This window comes from Tamandua tetradactyla, chromosome 12 (assembly GCF_023851605.1).
Source record: "Tamandua tetradactyla isolate mTamTet1 chromosome 12, mTamTet1.pri, whole genome shotgun sequence".
Classification (NCBI taxonomy): Eukaryota; Metazoa; Chordata; class Mammalia; order Pilosa; family Myrmecophagidae; genus Tamandua; species Tamandua tetradactyla.
In genome coordinates this window covers 34886143-34907187 of record NC_135338.1, presented here as the reverse complement: position 1 = coordinate 34907187, position 21045 = coordinate 34886143, and the positions used below count along the sequence as shown (strand labels likewise).

The 21045-nt window shown below is 37.2% G+C and overlaps 1 protein-coding gene across 22 annotated transcripts in view; it reads right to left on the bottom strand.

Moving 5' to 3' along the window:
* The window catches only part of TTLL5 (tubulin tyrosine ligase like 5), a 445087-nt gene that overhangs the window by 310566 nt on the left and 113476 nt on the right, over positions 1–21045 (bottom strand). For 19 of the 22 annotated variants that reach the window (XR_013160369.1, XM_077123116.1, XM_077123107.1 and 16 more), the window contains 4 exons: positions 5278–5359; positions 3693–3754; positions 2379–2473; positions 122–163 (listed from right to left, as the gene is read on the bottom strand). Coding sequence is in view for 21 of the 22 variants with exons in the window: in XM_077123116.1 (XP_076979231.1) it covers positions 122–163; positions 2379–2473; positions 3693–3754; positions 5278–5359 (281 nt within the window). In the remaining variant the exon portion in view is untranslated. The remainder of the gene's footprint in view (positions 1–121; positions 164–2378; positions 2474–3692; positions 3755–5277; positions 5360–21045) is intronic. The other 3 variants (XM_077123125.1, XM_077123109.1, XM_077123110.1) reach the window with 1 other exon arrangement.

Genomic DNA, 21045 nt, shown 5'->3' with positions numbered 1-21045 from the left:
ACTGCCCAAAAAGCACAGTATGAATGAAATACATACTGTGAAGACTAGAAGACTAAGAAGCTTTCCATCTGGGTAATGGAAATACAAGTTGAATAAAATCTCCAAAAGATCCAGAACTTACCTGCTTGGTATTTGATGACTGAAACTGTGCAGATACTGGACGCTATAAAAGACAGAAAAACAAAATAAAGCCTTATCTTCTCCTAACAAGCCTGTATTTTCCAACCCCTACATTTGTGATACAAAAAAGGAAAACTAATCTTCAAGCAGAGACAAAAAGCAAGAGCCCTACACTTCATGGTGGAAAGATTGACATTTATTATTATTTGCACTGCTTTCTCCTATGATATATTTATTCCAGCTTCATACCACTAAGAGCATCAGGTACTGAAGACCCTGGCATTAACTACTCCACCTGACAAACATGTTTCATATTGCACACATAACAACTCTACAGTATCTTTAGCCTTTAAATAAGTGTTTTGTAGGCTGCTTATACATGAAGTCATGCCAGTGCCTACCAATTAGCAAAACAAATGATGAATAGATTCTCTATGATTTGCAAAAAGTTGACAATAAAAACTGATAGGCCAACTAAGAAAAGGTATCAGTTCATCCAAAATTGATAAACTTTTTAAGCGAAACTTGGCAGAAATTTTGTTAAAGTCACAGAAAAAGATTCACAGTCCTTTCTACAAGAGGTCAGAAAGACTGCTCTTTCCACAGATACTGCAGGAAACAATTTGCAAAGGAATGTGTTTGTCTAAATTAAACTTTCCTAGCATACCTAAGTTAATCCCCTACTTTTCTTATTAAAAATTAAAGAAAAACCTTTGATCTGTGATGATGCACTGATCAAGTATAACCCTGCTGCCTGGTTTGACTTCTAATCCAAGATAATACCCTTAAAATATAATACATCCTGTTCTACTTCACAACACTAATTAGGGAATCATTCAAGAGTAGGGGGTCAGCTAGGCAGTCTACTGACTGAAGCCAGCCCAAAACATGCTATGTTTGCCCTGCAAAGTTTTTGTCTTTTTTTTAAATTGAATTAACTGCCAATATTTAAAAATCAGATTTCTGATTTCTCTTGACAACAGGAAGATTTGACAACAGTTGGCCCACACTTATGTGCGGTAATGATCACCTAGAGCACATTAGCAAAACAGCTACCCCTTTTATAGGAGACAGGCACTCTCCAGTTAAGCTCCATCATATCACTCTTAGCAGTATTAGACCTGACCCTACGTATTCATTTACGTTACTTGCCTACAGGCCCTACATTTGAGTTTGCAAACCCTGTTCTAATGAAGTTATCTCAATAAATACCAGTAGGTGAGCATGTCAAACAGAACACTTCTCTGAATGAGATGAGCCAAGAAAAGGAAGAAGAGAAGGGGAGAAGAAAAGATTGTTGGAAAATTAGAAGGAAAATGAAGAGGGGGAGGAATAAAAGGAGGAAAGTAAGGGTCAAGTAAAGGGAGGGGAGAAGAAGTTGTTTATGTCTTCAAAGAGCTTACAGTCTAGCAGAGGAGTAGTGGCCAATTTCAAAGCAACAAATTAATGAATGCAAAGTAATGCGACATAGAACAAGTAAATTATGTTGAAACAAAGAGTAAAGGTCATAACAGGTGGGATGGATTTAACAAGATCTTCAAAACTTCTGAGAGGCAACATATTTGATCCAGATTGCAAGAGAGGAAGAAGGTGGATCTTTTAACTAAGAAAAAACATTAAAGGCAAAGAAACAGAAATGGAAACTAGCAGGGTATAGAAAGGCAGGTAATGATTAAATGATCAAAGGAATAGACAGAATGATTAGCTGGTTGGTTTAACTAGGACAAAAATGCAGAGTATAACAGAGACTGGTGCAATGCTTGATCAAATGATGTTTCAGAAATGCACAAGTTTCTTTAAGTATTTATTTCATTTAACTTCAATCAATAGTTAGTTCATGGTCACTGACGGTCCTCTGAAGAGAAATTTCAATTGAGCCTCTTCTTTTAGAAGATAGTCTGAAGACCAAAAAAGAATATATTAATGACTAAGATTTAGTAAAGTCCTTCTCTGTGCCTTATTTATAAACATAATAAGGGGATAATAAAGGTGATTTTTTTAAGAGGAGAGAGAAAGGAAAAAGGAAAGATAATGAAAAATGCCAAGAGAAAAGAAAAAAAACAAAAATCAGAGAGTAAGAATGTCTGAAAGCATAAGCTATTAGCCACAGCTGAATATAACTGCCTCCAGTCTAAACTGTTCCCCAAATTTCCTGCCCTAAGTGACCTCACTTCCACAGTGCCTCAACTCATTCATTTATATCAAATGCCTTTATCCAATAAGCCTCCTTTGGGTTCCCTGCTGCAGAATTTGCTTACCTGAGGTTTCTGGAAAGGGATTCGCCTGGAAGATTCAAAGGTTGGATAAATTGGCCGGGTTGATGCCCGCTGGGCAGGATCTTGACACACAAATCCTGAGTGGGGAATAGGCAGCATTAAAACCTGCTATTTTCTTAGAAATTAGCAGGTTTAGCTGCACCTTTTCTTCAAATGCACAAACCCAGTATACAAAGATCTATCCTCAAGAGGATTATGTGGGACCCTCCCACATACATACTCTGCTTGAACTTCGAACCACCATAACTGGAGAGAACAAGGAAAGAAAATACGCAGATAAATCAACCTCACAGGCTGGGTGGCTAAATTTGATTATTCTTGAAAAACAGATCTAAATTTCCGAGGAACTTCAGAGTAAAGGTGTAAACCACGTTTTAAATATATGGCTATTAGTAAAAGCAAGTTATTTTAAAGAGGCATCCTGGGAGGTGACTGGAAATAATTTGGTTTTTTGTTGTTGAGTTTTTTTTTTTGCTGTTTTATATATACATATGTATGTATGTATATGTATATATGTATGTATGTATGCATATGTATACTGTTATTTTTACTGTGAGAATCCAAAAGCAAATGAGAGATCTTGTCCAGTTACATGACCTACTTCTGATCATAATCTATTAGCAACTTTCAAAATGGGCTTTGTAGATTATCCATGATTTAAGAAACAGGACTTGGGCTGATTTCACTTGCTTCCTAAAAATAAGCAGATTCTATTCAAAGAGAATAGAGTAGCTAAGTTTTACAATTTTTGCTGGTATACCAAGTACTGTTCAATCTCTAATATATTTTACTATGTCTCTTTAGTGTGCTTAAAAAAAAAACCACAACATAACTACTCGACTCCTACCTCCATTTCAAAGTTTTGGCTTCTCTACTCAAAAAGGGATTTCTTCCTTGGGCTACTTATAACTACTACAGAAAAGGACCATGTTGATACCAGCAGAGACTGTCCAGCAGAAATGAGCCAGTCTCATTTATAACAAGGTTTCTTCAGTGGGTTTCACTTTCCCAACTCAGAGAAAAAGATACTTTCTCCAGATCTTTGCTTAATTCTTCTTCCACAGCTCATAATTCCTGTGCCCCAGGTCTCAGCCTTAGTTGTGGTTCAGCCTCAGGACAGAATGGAGCCACGGGGAGTTGAAACATATAAACACTTCCCTGAAAATATAATTTTTTTGTACAAAACATTCAGCATGGCTCAGCAACTGCCAGTTGGCAACACCTATAGAGCCTGACAAAATGGATGCTCTGGTTAACTTTGAGTGTGAGCTGAATTTAAAAAACACTATTACTCACCTACAACAGTGAACATATCTGAAATCATACTGGCTTTAATCTTTAGATCCAGAGGTGCATCACTAACAGAAAAGACAAAGAAAAGAACAATCAATAGTTGTGTTTTAATGAAATAGCAGCCCCTAACAGGCCCCAATACTGTAAAGTTTCCAAATGTCAGTGAGGAGCAACTCATAAAGCACATCGAATCCATGGAAAAAGAAAAAGAAACCTGGCAAATATCCTAGAAATAAAAAGCCGGTGTTAAGCTTGTCCTCTCTGAGGTGGGCCCAGCACCAAGACCCTAATTCCCTGACACGCAATAATTTTATTCCAGAAGGCCTCATGCAATTCAAACTTTGCACGAGTCAAAAATACTGTTTCATTACCACTGATGATTTTAGTTCAGGATTTTAGTATGCTCTTTGATGAGTATGCCCATCATTCAAATGATTTTTTACTGCTGTAATAGTCAAATTACATTCATATGCAGGAGAAGAAAATTTGACCACCTTCGTATTTTTTTTAAGACTTCATTTTCTGTTCTAAATTAATCTTTTTAGGCTTGCAAATGAAGGCAAAAAATAAAAAATACAAACACCAAAATATCACCAGATGATGCAGCGGGGATCTACATGGAAACAGAAACATGGACTGAAAGCAAAAGGCCTCCCTCTGGCAGTTACTGCTCTTCTTGGCTTTTGGGTTGAAGTGTTACTCGACAAACCAGACTACCCTGGCTGCTGTACCCAATTCATCATTCTGGGGATCTCTAACATTGTATAATGTGCCTTGCTGGGCAATCTGTAAAAGGTTGACTTGACAAAAATATAGCATAACATCTGTAATACCTAGCTTTACCTTAATATTGAGGCTAAGCCAAACCCCCATCCCACAAAGTAGTCCATCTGTTTTTATTTGATCAGCTGATATCTTGCCAATATCTCTCATCCTTAAAAACTCAGCAGTTGGGTGGTCTCTGGCATAACTCTCTAGGTTCTCTCACTGTTTAAAAGGTATATAGCTAATAGAAATTCTGGCTGTAGCTGAAGTTATAGCAGAATCTCCTCTGGTATTGAAAAGTATGTTTCTTCCTCCTTCTAAATAATAGATTAGTTCAAAAAATTTTTTTAAAGACTGCTTAAAGTTTTAGACTTTATCTTGGATAGACAGCAGAACATGGGACATGGCAAAAGGACCAGATATTATCTATACTACCCCAAGTCCAACTCTATATCTTTTATAGCATATTTGAATAGAATTCCATATAAATCTTTGGCAATAAAAGAAACGTAACATCTTATGTATTTCCTTAGCCATAGAAGAAAACCTAAAAAATTTAAAACAAAACTGGGGATAAGAATCTTCCCTAAGAAACCCAGTAAGCATATACCGTAAATTGACTAACAAGATAGGGATCCAGTTGCCATACAGCCTTTGATAACATACCATAAACCCTCCAAATGTAGAAATTCTAGTCCTCTCAAATAACTAGGGAGGAAAAATAATTCCTAGTATCAAGAGAGATGACCAAAAAAAAAAAAACAAACAACAGTGTTTTAGTCCTCTCTTAGGAAGTTTTTTCTAATTGATGGAATTAACTTACCAGGCTAAAGAAGGAGAGAGATTCACTTCCAACAACCATGGCTTCAGAGTTGAATCTATGAGCACGTCAAAGCCATAGAGTTCTAGAAATACAACATAACATATACAAGACCATTTTCGATGTCACAACCTAACAAACATTTAGAAGAGTCAATCTTATTTACTTTCATCAGAGGTCTACAAATTTGCTGAGTATAAGTAGTAAATAGAAGTAGAAGCAGAGACTCAACTTCAGGAGAAATTAATCAAGTTCCAGGGATAATAAAACAATGCTATCAAATTCCAATATTTTGATCATCTACTCTATTGATGCTTCTGAGTTATAAGTATGAGCATGATTCTACTCTGCTTATATGTAAAAAAAAAAATTGGTAAAAAGAATGAAACAAATGCACCCAATAGCAAAGATACTTTGAGCCTGCTCTGGATTCTCCTCCCCACCCTACTCCTAACCCCACCATTTCCATCCTTACCTCCTTACCAAACTCTGAAAAGAGAAAAATCTACTGAAGACATCTCTCTGGGTGCTTTCCATCACAATTTTCCTAAGCCAAGATCCTGCTTTTGCAAGCTAGGTCAAGAAAACATCTAAGTGCAAAATATATTTATTCTTTGCATATTTATTTATTTCTCCTATGGTGTCACATTCCTTCTGAAGGTAGAAAATAAAACACCCTTGCCCATGACAGACAGAAAGACAGAAGAAAAAGGAGGGAGCCAATGGCAGAAGAGCAGAAGGATTGTAACAAGCTGTCTCATACCACCAATATTATTATAAAGAGGTTAGAGACTAGATACAAAAACTCAAAAATGGACAGCACAATAATACCTAATTGTAAAGTAATCATGTTAAAACACTGAATGAAGCTGCATCTGAGCTATAGGGTTTTTTTTGTTTTTGTTTGCTTGTTTGTTTGTTTGTTTGTTGTTTTTTTTTTTACTATTATTACTACTTTTATTTCTTTTCTCTATATTAACATTTTGTATCTTTTTCTGTTGTGTTGCTAGTTCCTCTAAACCGATGCAAATGTACTAAGAAACGATGATCACGCATCTATGTGATGATGTTAAGAATTACTGAGTGCATATGTAGAACGGTATGATTTCTAAATGTTGTGTTAATTTCTTTTCTTTTTTCTTTCCGTTAATAAAAAAATTAAAAATAAAAATAAATAAAAAAATAAAAAAAAGAGGTTAGAGAGCTGGAGATCAAGTTTCCAGGGCTTCTAGAGTCTTTACTGATTCCTTCCCCATAACTTCCCATTTATTGCAAGGAGCAAAAGAACCATGAGCAGCCTTTTCTCCCAGAATGTCTGGTTTTATTCTAATAAATTCAGAGATTAGAGGTTAATTTTGGTGTTTCAGTTAGTAAACTGTACTCATTATTATTATTATTGAGACCCTCTCTACAGAAATCCCAGTAGTACAGTAGTCTTCCTTAGCATACATACATACCAAATATATCAGACTCTTGGAAGGCCCACTTGCTCCCAAACATTCCATCCTTTGTGTCTTTCAATAAATCATTTGCACCTTGTCTTCAGGAGAGAAGACTAGCTAACCTACAGTTTGATTAGAGGCTCCATGTCAGAGCTCACACTCACAGCACGCAACTAGGTATTTTCCAGAAATTCATTCTGAAACAAATTTTCTTACTTCAAGAAGGATTTTTTCATTTCCCAAATCTCTCAACAACAAATGCAGATTTCTAAAAATATGGAACCAAAGGCTCTGTTCTAGAACACAGAATATAAAAAGAATGAAGTTATATGACACAGTACCAAGAATCCTAGAATAGGAACTAGAGACCTGGGGCTTCCTTTTGACTATACTATTTATTGATTGTTCAACTTGGGGAAATTATTTCTTCCCAAGATTCCTTTAGCATCTTTTGGTTTACGACTATAAATCACCATTTGTCAATATTTGGATGTACACAGTAACTCTATGTCCAGAATTCTTGCTTATGCAATATGGATTCAGGGAAGCATGCATATTCTAATTCTCTCTAGAGAAGAGGTTCTATGAACTAATTGGCTTTCGCAGTAATTATTTGTTTCTATTTAATTTGCAAAAGTAATCATACATAAACTATATAAACTATTAATCAATTCTAAGAGAGCTTGAGATGGGATTCACATTCACATACCCATACAAAAGTCGCTTTATTATCTATACTTTAAAATGTAAAGAAAAGGAAGCTCCTTCACCTATCTTCCTTAGGTAACAAACTCATAGCTTTCACACCCAGTATATTCTTCTGAGTATCTTACCTAATCTTCAGTGACCTTACTGAATATAGCCCCTTTAACCTGAGAAAAACATTTTGCGATACAGCACTATTTAAATAAGATATTTAAAGGGAAAAACCTAATTGCAAAAGGTCCAAAGTCCACATTAACATTACATAAGGAAGAGAAGATGCAAGAAATATAACATTCCCTTCAGCTTTTAAAAGCCAAAGCACAGAGCAGTGCGACGATTGGCTCACTGACAGAATTCTCGCCAGCCATGCTGGAGAACCGGGTTTGATTTCCAGTGTCTTCTCATGCAAAAAAAAAAAAAAAAGCCAAAGCACAGATTCAAATGTTTCATAAACTGGTAATATTATTCATAATAGTACAAGAAACAGAATGGGAATAATGATTAATATGCCTACTGACAAGGTTTGTAGACTCAACTATAAATGAAGACAAATCCAAACCAAAACAACCATCAAAGAAATCCACAATTTAAACACCTCATATTAAGTAGCCACCTCATTTTCTCAAAATTAGAGGCAAATTCCAATAACCTCAGTTGGCAGGCTGAGAACCAATATTCTGGAGAAGAAGAAGAAATGACCCTAAGAGAGAAAGTACCCTTCATAGTGCCAACTTCGTTTTCACTCAGGTGAATAAAACTTAGTGCTAAACAATCTCCACGGTGAGTGTCCTCAAATTATAAAATCAAGCCTTGAATTTATATCTGGTTGTATACCTGGATTGCTACATACCAGTATGTGGTAGCATTACAAAACAGTGCAAAGTCCAGCTCACCAAGGAGGCTGGAATTGAGGGAAAGGAACAGGGTGAAAAGATAGCTTTTGTATTAGATGTACCTGTTGAAATTATTAACTCAGCTTATGAAAAATAATTTGGGTCCTTGACAGGTTACCAGAGTCCTTATGATGACCATTTTAACTTACGATTGGCCTTTACAATTAAAGATTTTAAAAGGTTAGGCAAAAAAGAGGAATAGGTCATCCTGAGAACATTAAATCCCTTCATCTCTTAATGCTATGTATTTTAGCAGCAGCAGTATCTAGAATTTCAAAAATTGAGTATCCAGGATGAGATATACCCAACGTTCCTGTCACTAGTGGGTGCAAATAAACTACATTTTTCTAGTTCCGACAATTACTGGACCCCTGCTTCTACTCTTTGTCCCTCTATGTTGTCTTCATCGCAACAGAAGATCAAATATTTTTGAAGGACTATTGCTACCACCTTATCCAACTACACTGCCCAATAATTATTTTTCCTGGGTAAGAAATATTATTTTCATCAGTCTCCAACCAAACCACAACAAACTTGAAAATTACTCCAGTGAGTGGTAAGAAGACTACCTTCTACTCTACATAGCCCCCTTATCTCCCTATTTTTTTAATGCAGCTTCTTGAAAGAACAATGATAAGTCTGATAAGTTATTTTACTGATTTTACTGATAAGTCTATGCATCTGAAACCAGCAACCACACGTTACTTATTGAAACTTTCTTCTCCCTTGGATTCCAGGGCACTGCTCTCTTCTGATTCTTGTCCTCCTCCTTTCATTGCTTCTCATCTGTCCAGCTATTCAATCATAGGTTTGCTCAAGATCCTCAGATCACTTCCCTTCTTAATTCTATTTCTCTTCTTGAGTTATCTCATTTATTTTCATGGCTGTAATTAATATGATGATGACATTCATATCTATATCTTTAGTGAAGTATCTCCTGGACACCAAATCCATATTTCCAAATGCCTTCTAGACATCTTCGCTAGTATATCCCACAGGTACTCATACTTAACAAAACAGAATTTTTCATCTTTCCCCAAAACCTGTTAAACTTCCTATTTTTCTTCATCTTGGAAAAATGCAGACCCCATTCACCAGTCACCAGGCTAGAAACACTCTCTTTAACATCTCCAAAAACTAACACCTATCAGCAGCTCTCTTTCTTTCTCTTACTCTCTGTAATCCAGCTTTGACTCCCTATTCCCTTTTGAGGTATAATTTACATTTACACATTGTGAAATGGATAGCTCTCAAGTATACAATTTGATAAGTTCTTGAATATTGTGTACATCCATGCAGCATACACTTCTATCAGAACACAGAATGTTTCCATCACCCCAGAAATATTCCTCACACCCCTTCCCAGTAAATATTCCACCCTACCCCTACACCTAGACAACCACTATTCTTATTCTTTTCACCACAGATTAGCTTTGCTGATTCTAGAATTTTATACAAATGGAAGCACACAGTATATATGAGTCTGGTTCTTTCATTTAACGTGTTTTTGAGATTCATCCATGTTACATTTTTCAGGGTTTTCTGTGGTTGTTTTAAGATAGGTTTATTGAGGTATAATTTATACACAATAAAATTTACCCTTTTATAGTATACAGTTTGGTGAGTTTTGAGAAACATATATAGTTGTTTAACCACCACCACAATCAAGATATAAAACATTTCCATCACAAATGTTCCCTTGTGCTCCTTTACATTCCATCCTCATTCCTCATCCCCAGGCAACCACTGATTTGATTTCTGTCTGATTCCTTCCTTTTTAAGAAAGTGAGATAAATGGAATCACTCAATATGTGGCCTTTGAAACTGGCTTCTTTCACTTAGCATTATGCTTCTGAGATTTATCTAGGCTGTTGCAGGTACCAATAGTAGTTTGCTCCTTTTTATCACTGAGCAGTATTCTACTATATGGACATATCATAATTGCTTGTCCATTCAACAGGTGATTGACATATGGATTGTTCCCAGTTCTGGGAGACTACGAATAAAGCTGCTATAAACATGTGTATACAGGTATATGTATGAATATACAGTTTCATATCTTTTGGGTAAACTCCTATAAATGGATTGCTGGGTCTCATGATGAGTATAATATATCACTGTGCCTCTTACCTCCTAAGTCATTTCCCTATCTCTTCTCTCTCCTTTCAACTCCATTTTCCACATGGCCATAAAAATTACCTTTCTAAAATGAAAATCTATATACAAACAACTTAAAATGTAAGTCAAATGTAAGAGTTAAAACTACGAAATTCTTAGAATAAAGCATAAAGGTAAATTTTCATGACCCAGGATTTGGCAAATATTCTTGATAAGACACCAAAAGTACAAGCAACAAGAGAAAATAAAAAGATAAATTGGACATCACCAAAATTAAAAACTTGTGTGCTTCAAAGGATACCATCAACAGTATGAAAAGACAACCCACAGAATGGGAGAATATACTTGCAAATCCTATATGTAACAAGGGACTTGTATCTTACAGTGCAAGAAAAAGACAAATAACCCAATTTAAAAATAGGCAAAGGATCTGAATAAAGATTTCTCCAAAGAAGATACACAAATGGCCAATAAGCACATGAAAAGATGCTCAACATTATTAGTCAGATAACAACAAGTATTGAGGAGACTGTGGAGAATACGGAAACCCTCATACACTGCTAGTGAAAATGTAAAATGGTGAAGGTACTTTGGAAAAAGAGTCTGGCAGGTTTCTCAACTATTCAAAATCAAGTTACCTAGGTTTATACCCAAGAGAAATGAAAACATAAGTCCATACAGAAACTTGTACACAAATGTTTATAGTACCATTATTCATGATAGCCAAAAGGCGGAACCAACTCAAATGTCAATCAATGGATGAATGGATAAACAAAATGTCATATATCCACATGTGCTGGTTAGAAAGTATTGTGGATCCCAGAAAGCCACGTCCTTTAATCTCGATTCAATACTGTATGGTATAAACTTTGATTGGATTCTTCCAAAGGCAATGTGAGGTCCTCAATTGTGGGTGTGACCTTTGCTTAGAGGGAGATGTAACTCTACCCATCCTTGACAAGTTTACTGGAGTCCTTTAAAAGAGGAAACATTTTGGAGAGTAGAAATAGAGCAGTCAGAGCTAACCCGAGACCCAGACACTTGGAGATGGAGAAAGTAAGTGCCCCCAAGCAAGCTGTCTGAAATCAGAAACCAAAGACCCCTGCAGACACCAGCCACGTGACAGAGGTGTTCTTTTCCCAGTGACAGAGGTGTTCTTTTTTTCAATCAAGGTATGTTTCTCTGGATGTCTTAGTTGGACATTTTTATGGCCTGAGAAATGTAAACTTGCAACTTAATAAATTCCCTTTTTAAAAGCTGTTCTATTTCTAGTATATTGCATTCTGGCAGTGTTAGCAAACCAATAACAGCGCACAAAGGAGTATTATTCAGCTATAAAAAGATATAAAGTACTGATACATGCTATAACAGGGATGAATATTGAAAACATTATGCTAAATGAAAGAAGCCAATCACAAAAGAGGGCATACTATAAAACTCCACTCACAGTAAAGTCCAGATTAGGGAAATCTATAGAAACAGAAAGTAGATTAGCAGTTGTCTAGGGCTGGGGGGAGAGAGGAGGGACAGGGGGATAGGTGATGATAACTAAAGGGTATCAGATTTCTTTTTTGTGGTGATAAAACTGTTCCAAAATTAAAATTGAGTCATGCTTGCAAAACTCCGTGTGTACAGCAAAAAACATTGAGTTACATTTTTTGAATGAGTGAATTGTATGGTGTGTGGATTATATCTCAAAAAGCTGTTTAAAAAAAACCACAAGTCTGATAGATAGTGACAGACAATGAATTGGCCCAACAATGGACAATGATGTCATGGTTGATTCCTGAAGGATTTAAAATTAGTCACTTCTAGTAACATTGTATATTATTCCTTTGTTGTATTTCTGTCATGTCAGAGTTTTCAGTCAAATCATGATAAATGTTAAAGGAAAATAATAAAATAATCCTGTCACTCACCTGCTTAAAACCTTTCAGTGGCTTTCTGTTAACTGCAGGATGAATTTAAATTAATCATCCGTTTGTACTATGGCCCAATTTACTTCCAAAGCCTTACCTTCTGTCCCCCATCCTATGCAGGCTTTATACATGCAGTCACACTGAACTTCTTTCCATTTCAAAAAGTGCCACATCTTGTCATCAAACTGTATTCTGTGTACCATATTTCCTCTACTAGAAATGGCTTTCTCTGACTCTCCCAGGTATTGCCATACTCTCATAGCACTTGCGTCTTTCTACTACTTGTACTGTCATTTATCATTTCATGTTTGTCATTCCCACCACTTGAGGGCAGGGATCACTTCTCATTCATCATTATATACCAACCATTAGGCAGTGTAACTAAGCACATAGGATTACAATCCAGAAATAATGACAGAAAGAAAAAAAAACTTATGGAAAAATACTGTGCAGTTTTTGAGAAAGATGAAATAATTTGCAGCTACTATCCCTAAAATACTCCTGACAACAAGACTTGAGATATTCATGAAGTCATCACTAACAAAGAACATATGAGAAATTCTTACTAAAAAATCTTACATACTAAGGCCATATTAAGGAAAAACCTGATAAAAGATGCCTAAGAAGGGAGAAAAAAAGAGACACAGAAAAAAAAAAATCCATCCAAGGCCTAAGAGATTACTAAACACATCACACCACTAATTTTGGAATCACTCCAGTAACCGTCACCAGAAATAAAGTTTCAGCTGAAGCTATAGTCCCTAAGCCAACAGAAAGTGCTGACATTAGCCTGTACTTACTGTCACTAAAATACCACCTGATAAAGGAAATTCTTTACATCTTGGCTTTGGATTTAAATTGAAAAGCTAGTGGGGAAGTCTTTATCTGGAATCCAGAAGGAAAATATAGAAAAAATCAGATGAAGACTTCACAGGAAAATGAACTAAATAAAAGAAAAATACAAAAGGCAATTTGTTAACTAATCTAATAAATCAAAATCATGTCTCGCTACCACATGTAAAGGTAGATTTGAAAGGAATATCCAGGACTAGGTACTTTTGACTAGAGTAGAAAGAGTGCCCTTTCCTAGGGATGATCTGTGAGAAAGGATGATATCATTTTTCCTGAGATCTAGTTACAAAAGAACAAAGGAAGAATCAGGATACAGGGTATGCCAAAAGTGGCCAGACTCATCAGAACTTGTCTTCATGTGGGTGGAGAAAGAGCCAGAGAGACCTGGCTCCCAAACTTAGCTTTGGCCATTTATTTGCTATGTGCGCTAGAACAAAATATTTAACCTTTCTGAATCTCTCTCTCTTTTTTTTTTTACCTTGTTCATAAAATTTGGGTAATAATTACCAACAAAATTGTTGGGATCAGTAACTGAAATAAACAATAAAAAGTATTCAATATACAGTGGATACTTCCTACATAAGTCCCGTCCACAGTAATCTTACCTTACCATTTAAGCAATAGCATGGGACAACCAGAAAAGAGGACAGAACCATCTCAAAAAGTGAATAGTTTGATGACTTTCATTATTTTTTCTGTTAGTCAAATAGTTTACATTATTAGAGAATGCATGCTGGGCCACTGTGATTCCTTCGAGAAATATTCATGAGTGTCTTCCCTTTAAAAACTGCAGCCTAACTCTGAAATGGTCAAGGACAATAGCAACAGAAGGTCAGATCAGCATTCATTCAATAAAGAGAGGCACACTGGGCATGGTTTGACCTGAGCAGAAATGACACATATCTCTGATCTCAACAGTCTGATCAATTCTACAAATGGAAACACAGCTGGTTTACATGATTCCAGGCTGGAGAGGACCAGGGTCACATATCCTGTCTTTTCAGCCATCATCATACACACAGATAAAACCACTGTTAGTAGCAAAATCTTTAAAGAACAGCTAACATCCTGTTGTTCTTGGCTCAGTTTTTCTTCAACTGGTCAAAAAACTGTTCTCAAAGCCAATTTCCCAAGAATATTCAAAGGGTTGTTGTTTAAGCATATATTTGACATGGCACCATATTTTCACAATCTGTGAAGACAGTGAAAATTAGATTTTCAAAAATGTGTTTTGCTGATGGAGGCATCAAAAACTCAATGACTTGAGTCCTATGAGCAAGATGGCATGATGGCCCAAATCCATCTTCTGAATCCCCTTTTCTCCAAGCTCAGAGACTATTAGATAGGAATCTAAAGGCCAGCTCTAGAACATGGAAAAGGGTCTGAATTTCTCAGGGGCTAATTCTCTGAGGTCCTTTCTGGGTATAAAAATCTATGAAAAAGCATTAAATGGCTGTTTCAGGTAGTTAGTGAGAATTCCTAACTGTATATTTAAACTCTAGTAACACAATGCAGATGTACATATATATATATAATGATATATCTATCATTCTACATAAAATTTGGTTTGAGAGGAACAAATTCCTGATGGTAATGCACTGCTAAAAGATAAAATTATGCCTTGCAAACAGCAAGAACTGAAAAGAAGTTACACACATTAATAAATAAATGAATGGAAACATTGAAGGTTATCTACAAACATAGTTGAACTTTACAGGTGGTAGGATGGGAAAGAAACCATAACACAGAAAGATTTAGGAAGTAATGGCATGCTACTGGTGGAGTTTCACAGGATGGAAGGGCAGAAACAGCAACTGGAAGAATATAGCAAATCCTATCTCTGGACTACTGGTGTACCCTGAAAACACCATTGCTCTGTTTAAACCAAAAATTACTGGGAAGTTCTCAATTCCTGTTTACTCTAAAACAAATGGAAAAAAAAAACAAAAAACAAAAAACCCCAGCCTATTCCTTGTAACTTTGACCCCAGGGGAGGGTAGGAGTTAGTGGTAGGCAAAGAGACATACATAAACATATATCGGATACAACATCACATCTGATGGAGGGAGGTTAATGAAGCACACAAAATCCCAGGCCTGAAAGGAAGTGGAATTAGAACCACAAAAGCCAAGAAGACAATCAACAAGTTAAGAAACTCCAGATGCACTTGGTTTATTAAAACTGAACACAAGTAGGGTGGGAGGGTGGGGAGGGAAAAAGAACCATAGCCAACAAAACAGACTTAGCGGATATTTCACTGAGAGAAAGTCACTGCTTATTTCACATTGGTACATTCTATTGCCATTAAGGCCAAGAAACTCCTATACATTCAAAAGACAATCAGGTAATAAAATGAAAACGAAAAATTCAGAAAAGCTTTTGTGATTATTTCTAGAACAATTTTTTTAAATTATTTTTAATTTTTTTAAAAAAATAAAATAAACAAATGCAAACATTTCTTAACTTATGATCATTCTGTTCTACATATATAATCAATAATTCCCAATATCATCACATAGTTGCATATTCATCATCATGATCATTTCGTAGAACATTTGCATCAATTCAGAAAAAGAAAAAGACAACAGAAAAAAATTCATACATACCATACCCCTTGCCCCTCCCTTTCATTAATCACTAGCATTTCAATCTACTAAGTGTATTTTAACTGTTGTTCCCCCTATTATTTATTTCTATTCCATTTGTTTTACTCATCTGTTGATAAGGTAGATAAAAGGAGCATTAGACACAAGGTTTTCACAATCACACAGTCACATTGCGAAAGGTATATCATTATACAATCATCTTCAAGAAACATGGCTACTGGAACACAGCTCTACATTTTCAGGCACTTCCCTCCAGCCTCTCCATTACATCTTGACTAACAAGGTGATATCTATTTAATGTGTAAGAATAACCTCCAGGATAACCTCTCGACTCTGTTTGGAATCCCTCAGCCATTGACACTTTATTTTGTCTCATTTCGCTCTTCCCCCTTTTGGTTGAGAAGGTTTAGAACAACAATTTTTAAGCCAAGGGCTACCAAAAATGTACCCTCACGTAAGAACCAAGTAGAAGTGGAAAACAAACTCATAATTACTTCTTTAATCTCGTAACATTTTGAAGTTGGAGTTATGCTCCTAGTCCACCCCACCCTCACTCCTATCCTCAAACAGTCTGCAATAATTCTAAAAGCTATTAGACCCTTATCACATCAGATCCATCAGGAAGTCTAGACTTAGGCACCAAAAAAGAATTAAAACAAATACCATTTGTTCATTCAACCAACAATCCCTGACCATACTCCAAGAGTGAAAGATGCTACCATGCAATGGAGAGACAGAAACGACAGAGGTACTGTTGCGTCAAGAAGTTTCCAGCTCAGTGGGGAAGACAAACACAGAAATGGACATCAGACAACATGACAGAGAGTTATTGTGGAGTTATGAACAGAGCCACTGGGGACTGAAAGGGGCTCGAAAAGGTGGGGGGTAACTCTAGCCAGAAGAGTTAGGTAAAACTTCACTAAAGAAGTGATACCTGGTGTACTGATTTGGAAGTGTTGTGTACCCCAGAAAAGACATGTCTTTTAATCATGATTCAATTCAGTAGGGTGGAAGACTTTGATTAGATTGTTTCCATGGCAACTGACCCACTCAATTGTGGGTGTGACGTTTTGATTAGACTACATTCATGGAGACATGGCACAACCAATTTTGGGTTGTGGCCTTTTGATTAGATAGAGATATGACCCTGCCCATTCAAGGTGGGTCTGTTTATTGGAGTTAATTAAAGAAGAGACATTTTAAAGAAAATACAGTTACTAGAGAGCCAACAGACACTCAGACATTTGCAGATGCTTAGAGTCCTAACAGGAAGAGTAGACGCCTAGATACAGACATCTGGAGACGGAAAGCATAGAAGATGTTGCCATGTGCCTTCCTATTAGATGCTAAGCAAGCCAGAATCAAGAGTGCTGTCTCAGATAAGCCAAGTGAAGGCTCACAGAGCCTTAGAGAGAAAATCACTGGCATCAGAAGCCGGAAACAATGGAACTGGGAACAAGGACCAGAAGATGCCAGACAGACATGTGACAGACATTGGTCTTTCTTGAATCAAGGCATCTTTTGCTGGATGCCTTAGTTTGGACATTTTTATGTCCTTAGAACTGTAAACTTGTAACTTAATAAATTTCCTTTTTAAAAGAAATGCCATCCCATTTCTGGTATATTGCATTCTGGCAGCACTTAACAAACTAAAACAGTTTAGAATAAAGGGGCAAGACGGTGGCATAGGAAGGTGTGGAATTTAGTTAGTCTTCTAGAGAATCTAGTAAATACCCAGGGATTGTTTGGAACAATTGCTTGGAGGACATTCGTGACCAGATAAACATCATACACCTATCTGGAACCGATGGAAGAGTCAAGAATATAGCACAGAACTCTAAGTAAAGTCCCCAAGCACCAGAGGCTGGTGCCCATCTCCCACTGGCACAGCAGGCTCAGTTAGAAACACTTTCTAATGGGAAAAAGCAGCAGTCTCTTACCACATAAAAAACCCTGATACTGTATCAAACATTAGAGATACCCAAATCAATACACAAAGCCCTTGGTTTTGAGACTTGCTCTTGTGAAGCTTATCTACTTGGTGGAGAGGCTTAGTCTACCTATAGCTATGCCTAAGAGTTACTTCTCAAGGTCTTCTTTTGTTGTCTTTAGAGAGGTCTCTCCCTCTCTAAACTGAACTCTGCAAGTGAAATCATTGCCCTGCTCCATATATGGGTCAAGACATTCAGGAGTGAAAGTCTCCATCGTGGCATGGAAGATGATGCCCAGGGATAAGTCTAGTCCTGGCACCATGGGGTCCACAATGCCATGCTGATCAAAAGGTGAAAACAAGTGCAACAAACAAGGTATCAGTGGCTGAGAGAGTTCAAATAGAGTTGGACAGGCCACTCTGGAGGTCACTCTTACACCCTAAGTATAAGTGAAACCTAAGTTCAATTAGGCATTGCTACCTACCATAACTTGTCAAACCCCAACCAAAACCATTCCAGCCAATCCTAAAGAACAACTAGGACAATATATAAGATTCTACAAAGGTTTCATGCACTAGGGTAACATTCCAGAAATCTACAACCTCCACATGGGTCCCAGGACCAGAAAAATTCTGAAATGCAGAGGGGCCAGCCTCTCCAGAACATCAACTAGTTCCATTCCCCTATCCCATATTATCGACAGCCCCTTCCAACATGAAAAAGTTACAATGGGCATAGCCCAAATACCCCTAGAGTGGGAGTAAGATCAGAGGGGATGGTAGAGTTATACAGAGAAGGTAGGGTTTAAAAAACAAGTATGATTGCTGAATCACTATAATGATATTTCTTTTAGTATCCAGTATCTTAGAGCAGCTAGAAGTAAAAACCTAAAATGGTGGAATTGTATCCCAAACCAGACTCTGAAATCTGTTCTACGACTAACTGTTATGGCACGCTTTGAAATGTATTCCTTTTATATATATATGTTATTTTACACAAAAAAGAAAATGTATTGTATGCCTCCAGTGTTCTGGAGCAGCTAGAAGGAAAAATGTGAAATAGTGGAATGGTAACCCATAACAAACTCTGAAATCTGTTCAGTATCTAAAAAAAATTTTAAAATGAAAAGAAAAAAGCAGTCTCTGCTGGGAGCAAGGGAGGGCAGCTTAGCCAAGCTCCAATGGTGGTTTTAATTCACAAATTTGGACTGCTGAATACAAGCTCCAAGCACAGCTAAACTGAGAACAAGCAGGAAAGGAATCTTGAGGCCTCTCCAGGCAAACAGGAGGCAGGGCTGACAAAAAAATGTAAAAACAAGACTTCAGACTCAGCCCAGCTCAGAATTCTGGAAAAGGGCTATATCCCAAGGCACATACAGCCAGGTACCTATTCTGGTTCCTGACAGGTGAACCTTGGGGGCTGGAAACTGGCTATAGAAAGGGACTTATTTTTTTCTTTCTGCCTTTTTTCTTGTTTTTAAATTTTTCTAAGTAGCCCGTCAGAGAAAGTCTCATGAATTTTCAATTCTCAGCTCTGATGCAGGCAAGGGCAGAGTTAAGAAATGGCTGAGACCAAGTACAATCAAGTGAAGCAGATAATTTCCTAAAGGGCTTATCTTCCCCAAGAAAGAGGGGGTAGGGCCCAGCTTAAGTGGTGACCCTCAGTCAGAGAATTCAGACCCCAGGGGCTAAGCCCTAAGCCCACTGCTACCTCGGCCTCTATCTCAATCATGCCCCTGGCAGGTACAGGGTCGGCTCAGAACTACAGGCACCACACCACTTTACATCAGTAGGGAGCTGCAAGCTGACTAGCAACACTTACTGGGAAGGACTAGAAAAGCACAGATTCTAAAGACTTCACAGGCATCTCTGACAACTTGTTGGGTTTCCTCCCCAAGGGAAAATTAATACTGAATACACCTTTCTCCTGAGACCTGGGCCTATCTTGTCTGGTAAAACCTGATGGGGGTCAATCATATCTGGGAAAACCATCCTAAAGTACTGTAGAAAATATGGAGAAAGAGATGTACCTATTCTAGTCATTGTTGGTAGGGAAGTAGACTGGTGCAGCTCTCTGGAGGACAGTGTGGTGGTTCCACAGGAGGCTAGGGGTGGGGATGCAGTATGATCTTGCATATTTGAAGGGACAGGAATGAACATTTGCATACCAGTGTTTACAGTGGCAATGTTCATGATTTGCATTGGATGGAGGTGGCCTAAGGGTACATCAACTGAAGAACAGAAAGGGAAAACTGCTATGAAAGTGTATACATACAACGGACTACTGAGTGGCTGTAAGAAGGAATGAAGGTGTGAGGCATGCAACTAAATGAATGAACCTTGAGGAAAATATGTTGAGAGAAATAAGCCAGAATCGAAGACAAATATCATAATGCCTCACTAACATGGACTAACTATAATGTGCAAACTCTGAGAATTGAATTTGAGAGCATGGGTTAATCAAGTGAAGGCCTATTTTAAAGGTTTCTAGACTATAATCTCTTACAGCAGTCATATCTATTCTGGCATTGTAATTGTTATTTCTAAACTCTGAGATGCTGAGCTCTTTGCGTATAACATGGTCATTCCCTGGAACGTCAGGTATTTGTGACACGTGATACTCAGAGTTAAAGTTCTGCAGCCATGAAAGTCAGCACTACCCCATACAGTAAGTATCAAAAACACTGAAAAAATAATCAGACTTAAATTAGAAATATGAATGAAGCTGATCTGGGTAGGACTAAGGTAAACCGCAATTTAAGGTAAAGGATGATGTTGACTGCATTTCAAAACTTCAGCTTCCATGTGAGCCCAAAAGAAGAGATCTTTATTGGTGGAAAATGTATATTTTTGGTAGCACACTGCCTAATTTAACTTGTATGATCAGCTTATTCAAACTCTATAATTACATGGAACCTTGAATAGGGAGTATATCTTGTTGGTTTGCACAGGTTGGTGTGGTACACCTGTACAATCCATAGTAATCTGGACAGAAGATAAAAAAAAGTATTTGTAAAGTCCCCTTAAGGGACCAGGGAAAAATGGGGAAATATTAAACTTTCCCACCTGGGGAAAACCTGATATTCTCACAAGCACTGGGGACTGCCAATTTGATGGACCAGGCCCTCGATCTTGGGGTTTTCCCTTATCAAACTTATTCCTATAATGGAGAAGCTAAACGTACCTATGATTATGCCTAAGAGTCACTCCCAGAGAACCTCTTTTGTTGTTGAGATGTGGCCTTTCTAAGCCAACTCCACAGGTGAACTTATTGTCCTCCACCCTACATGGGACATGACGCCCAGG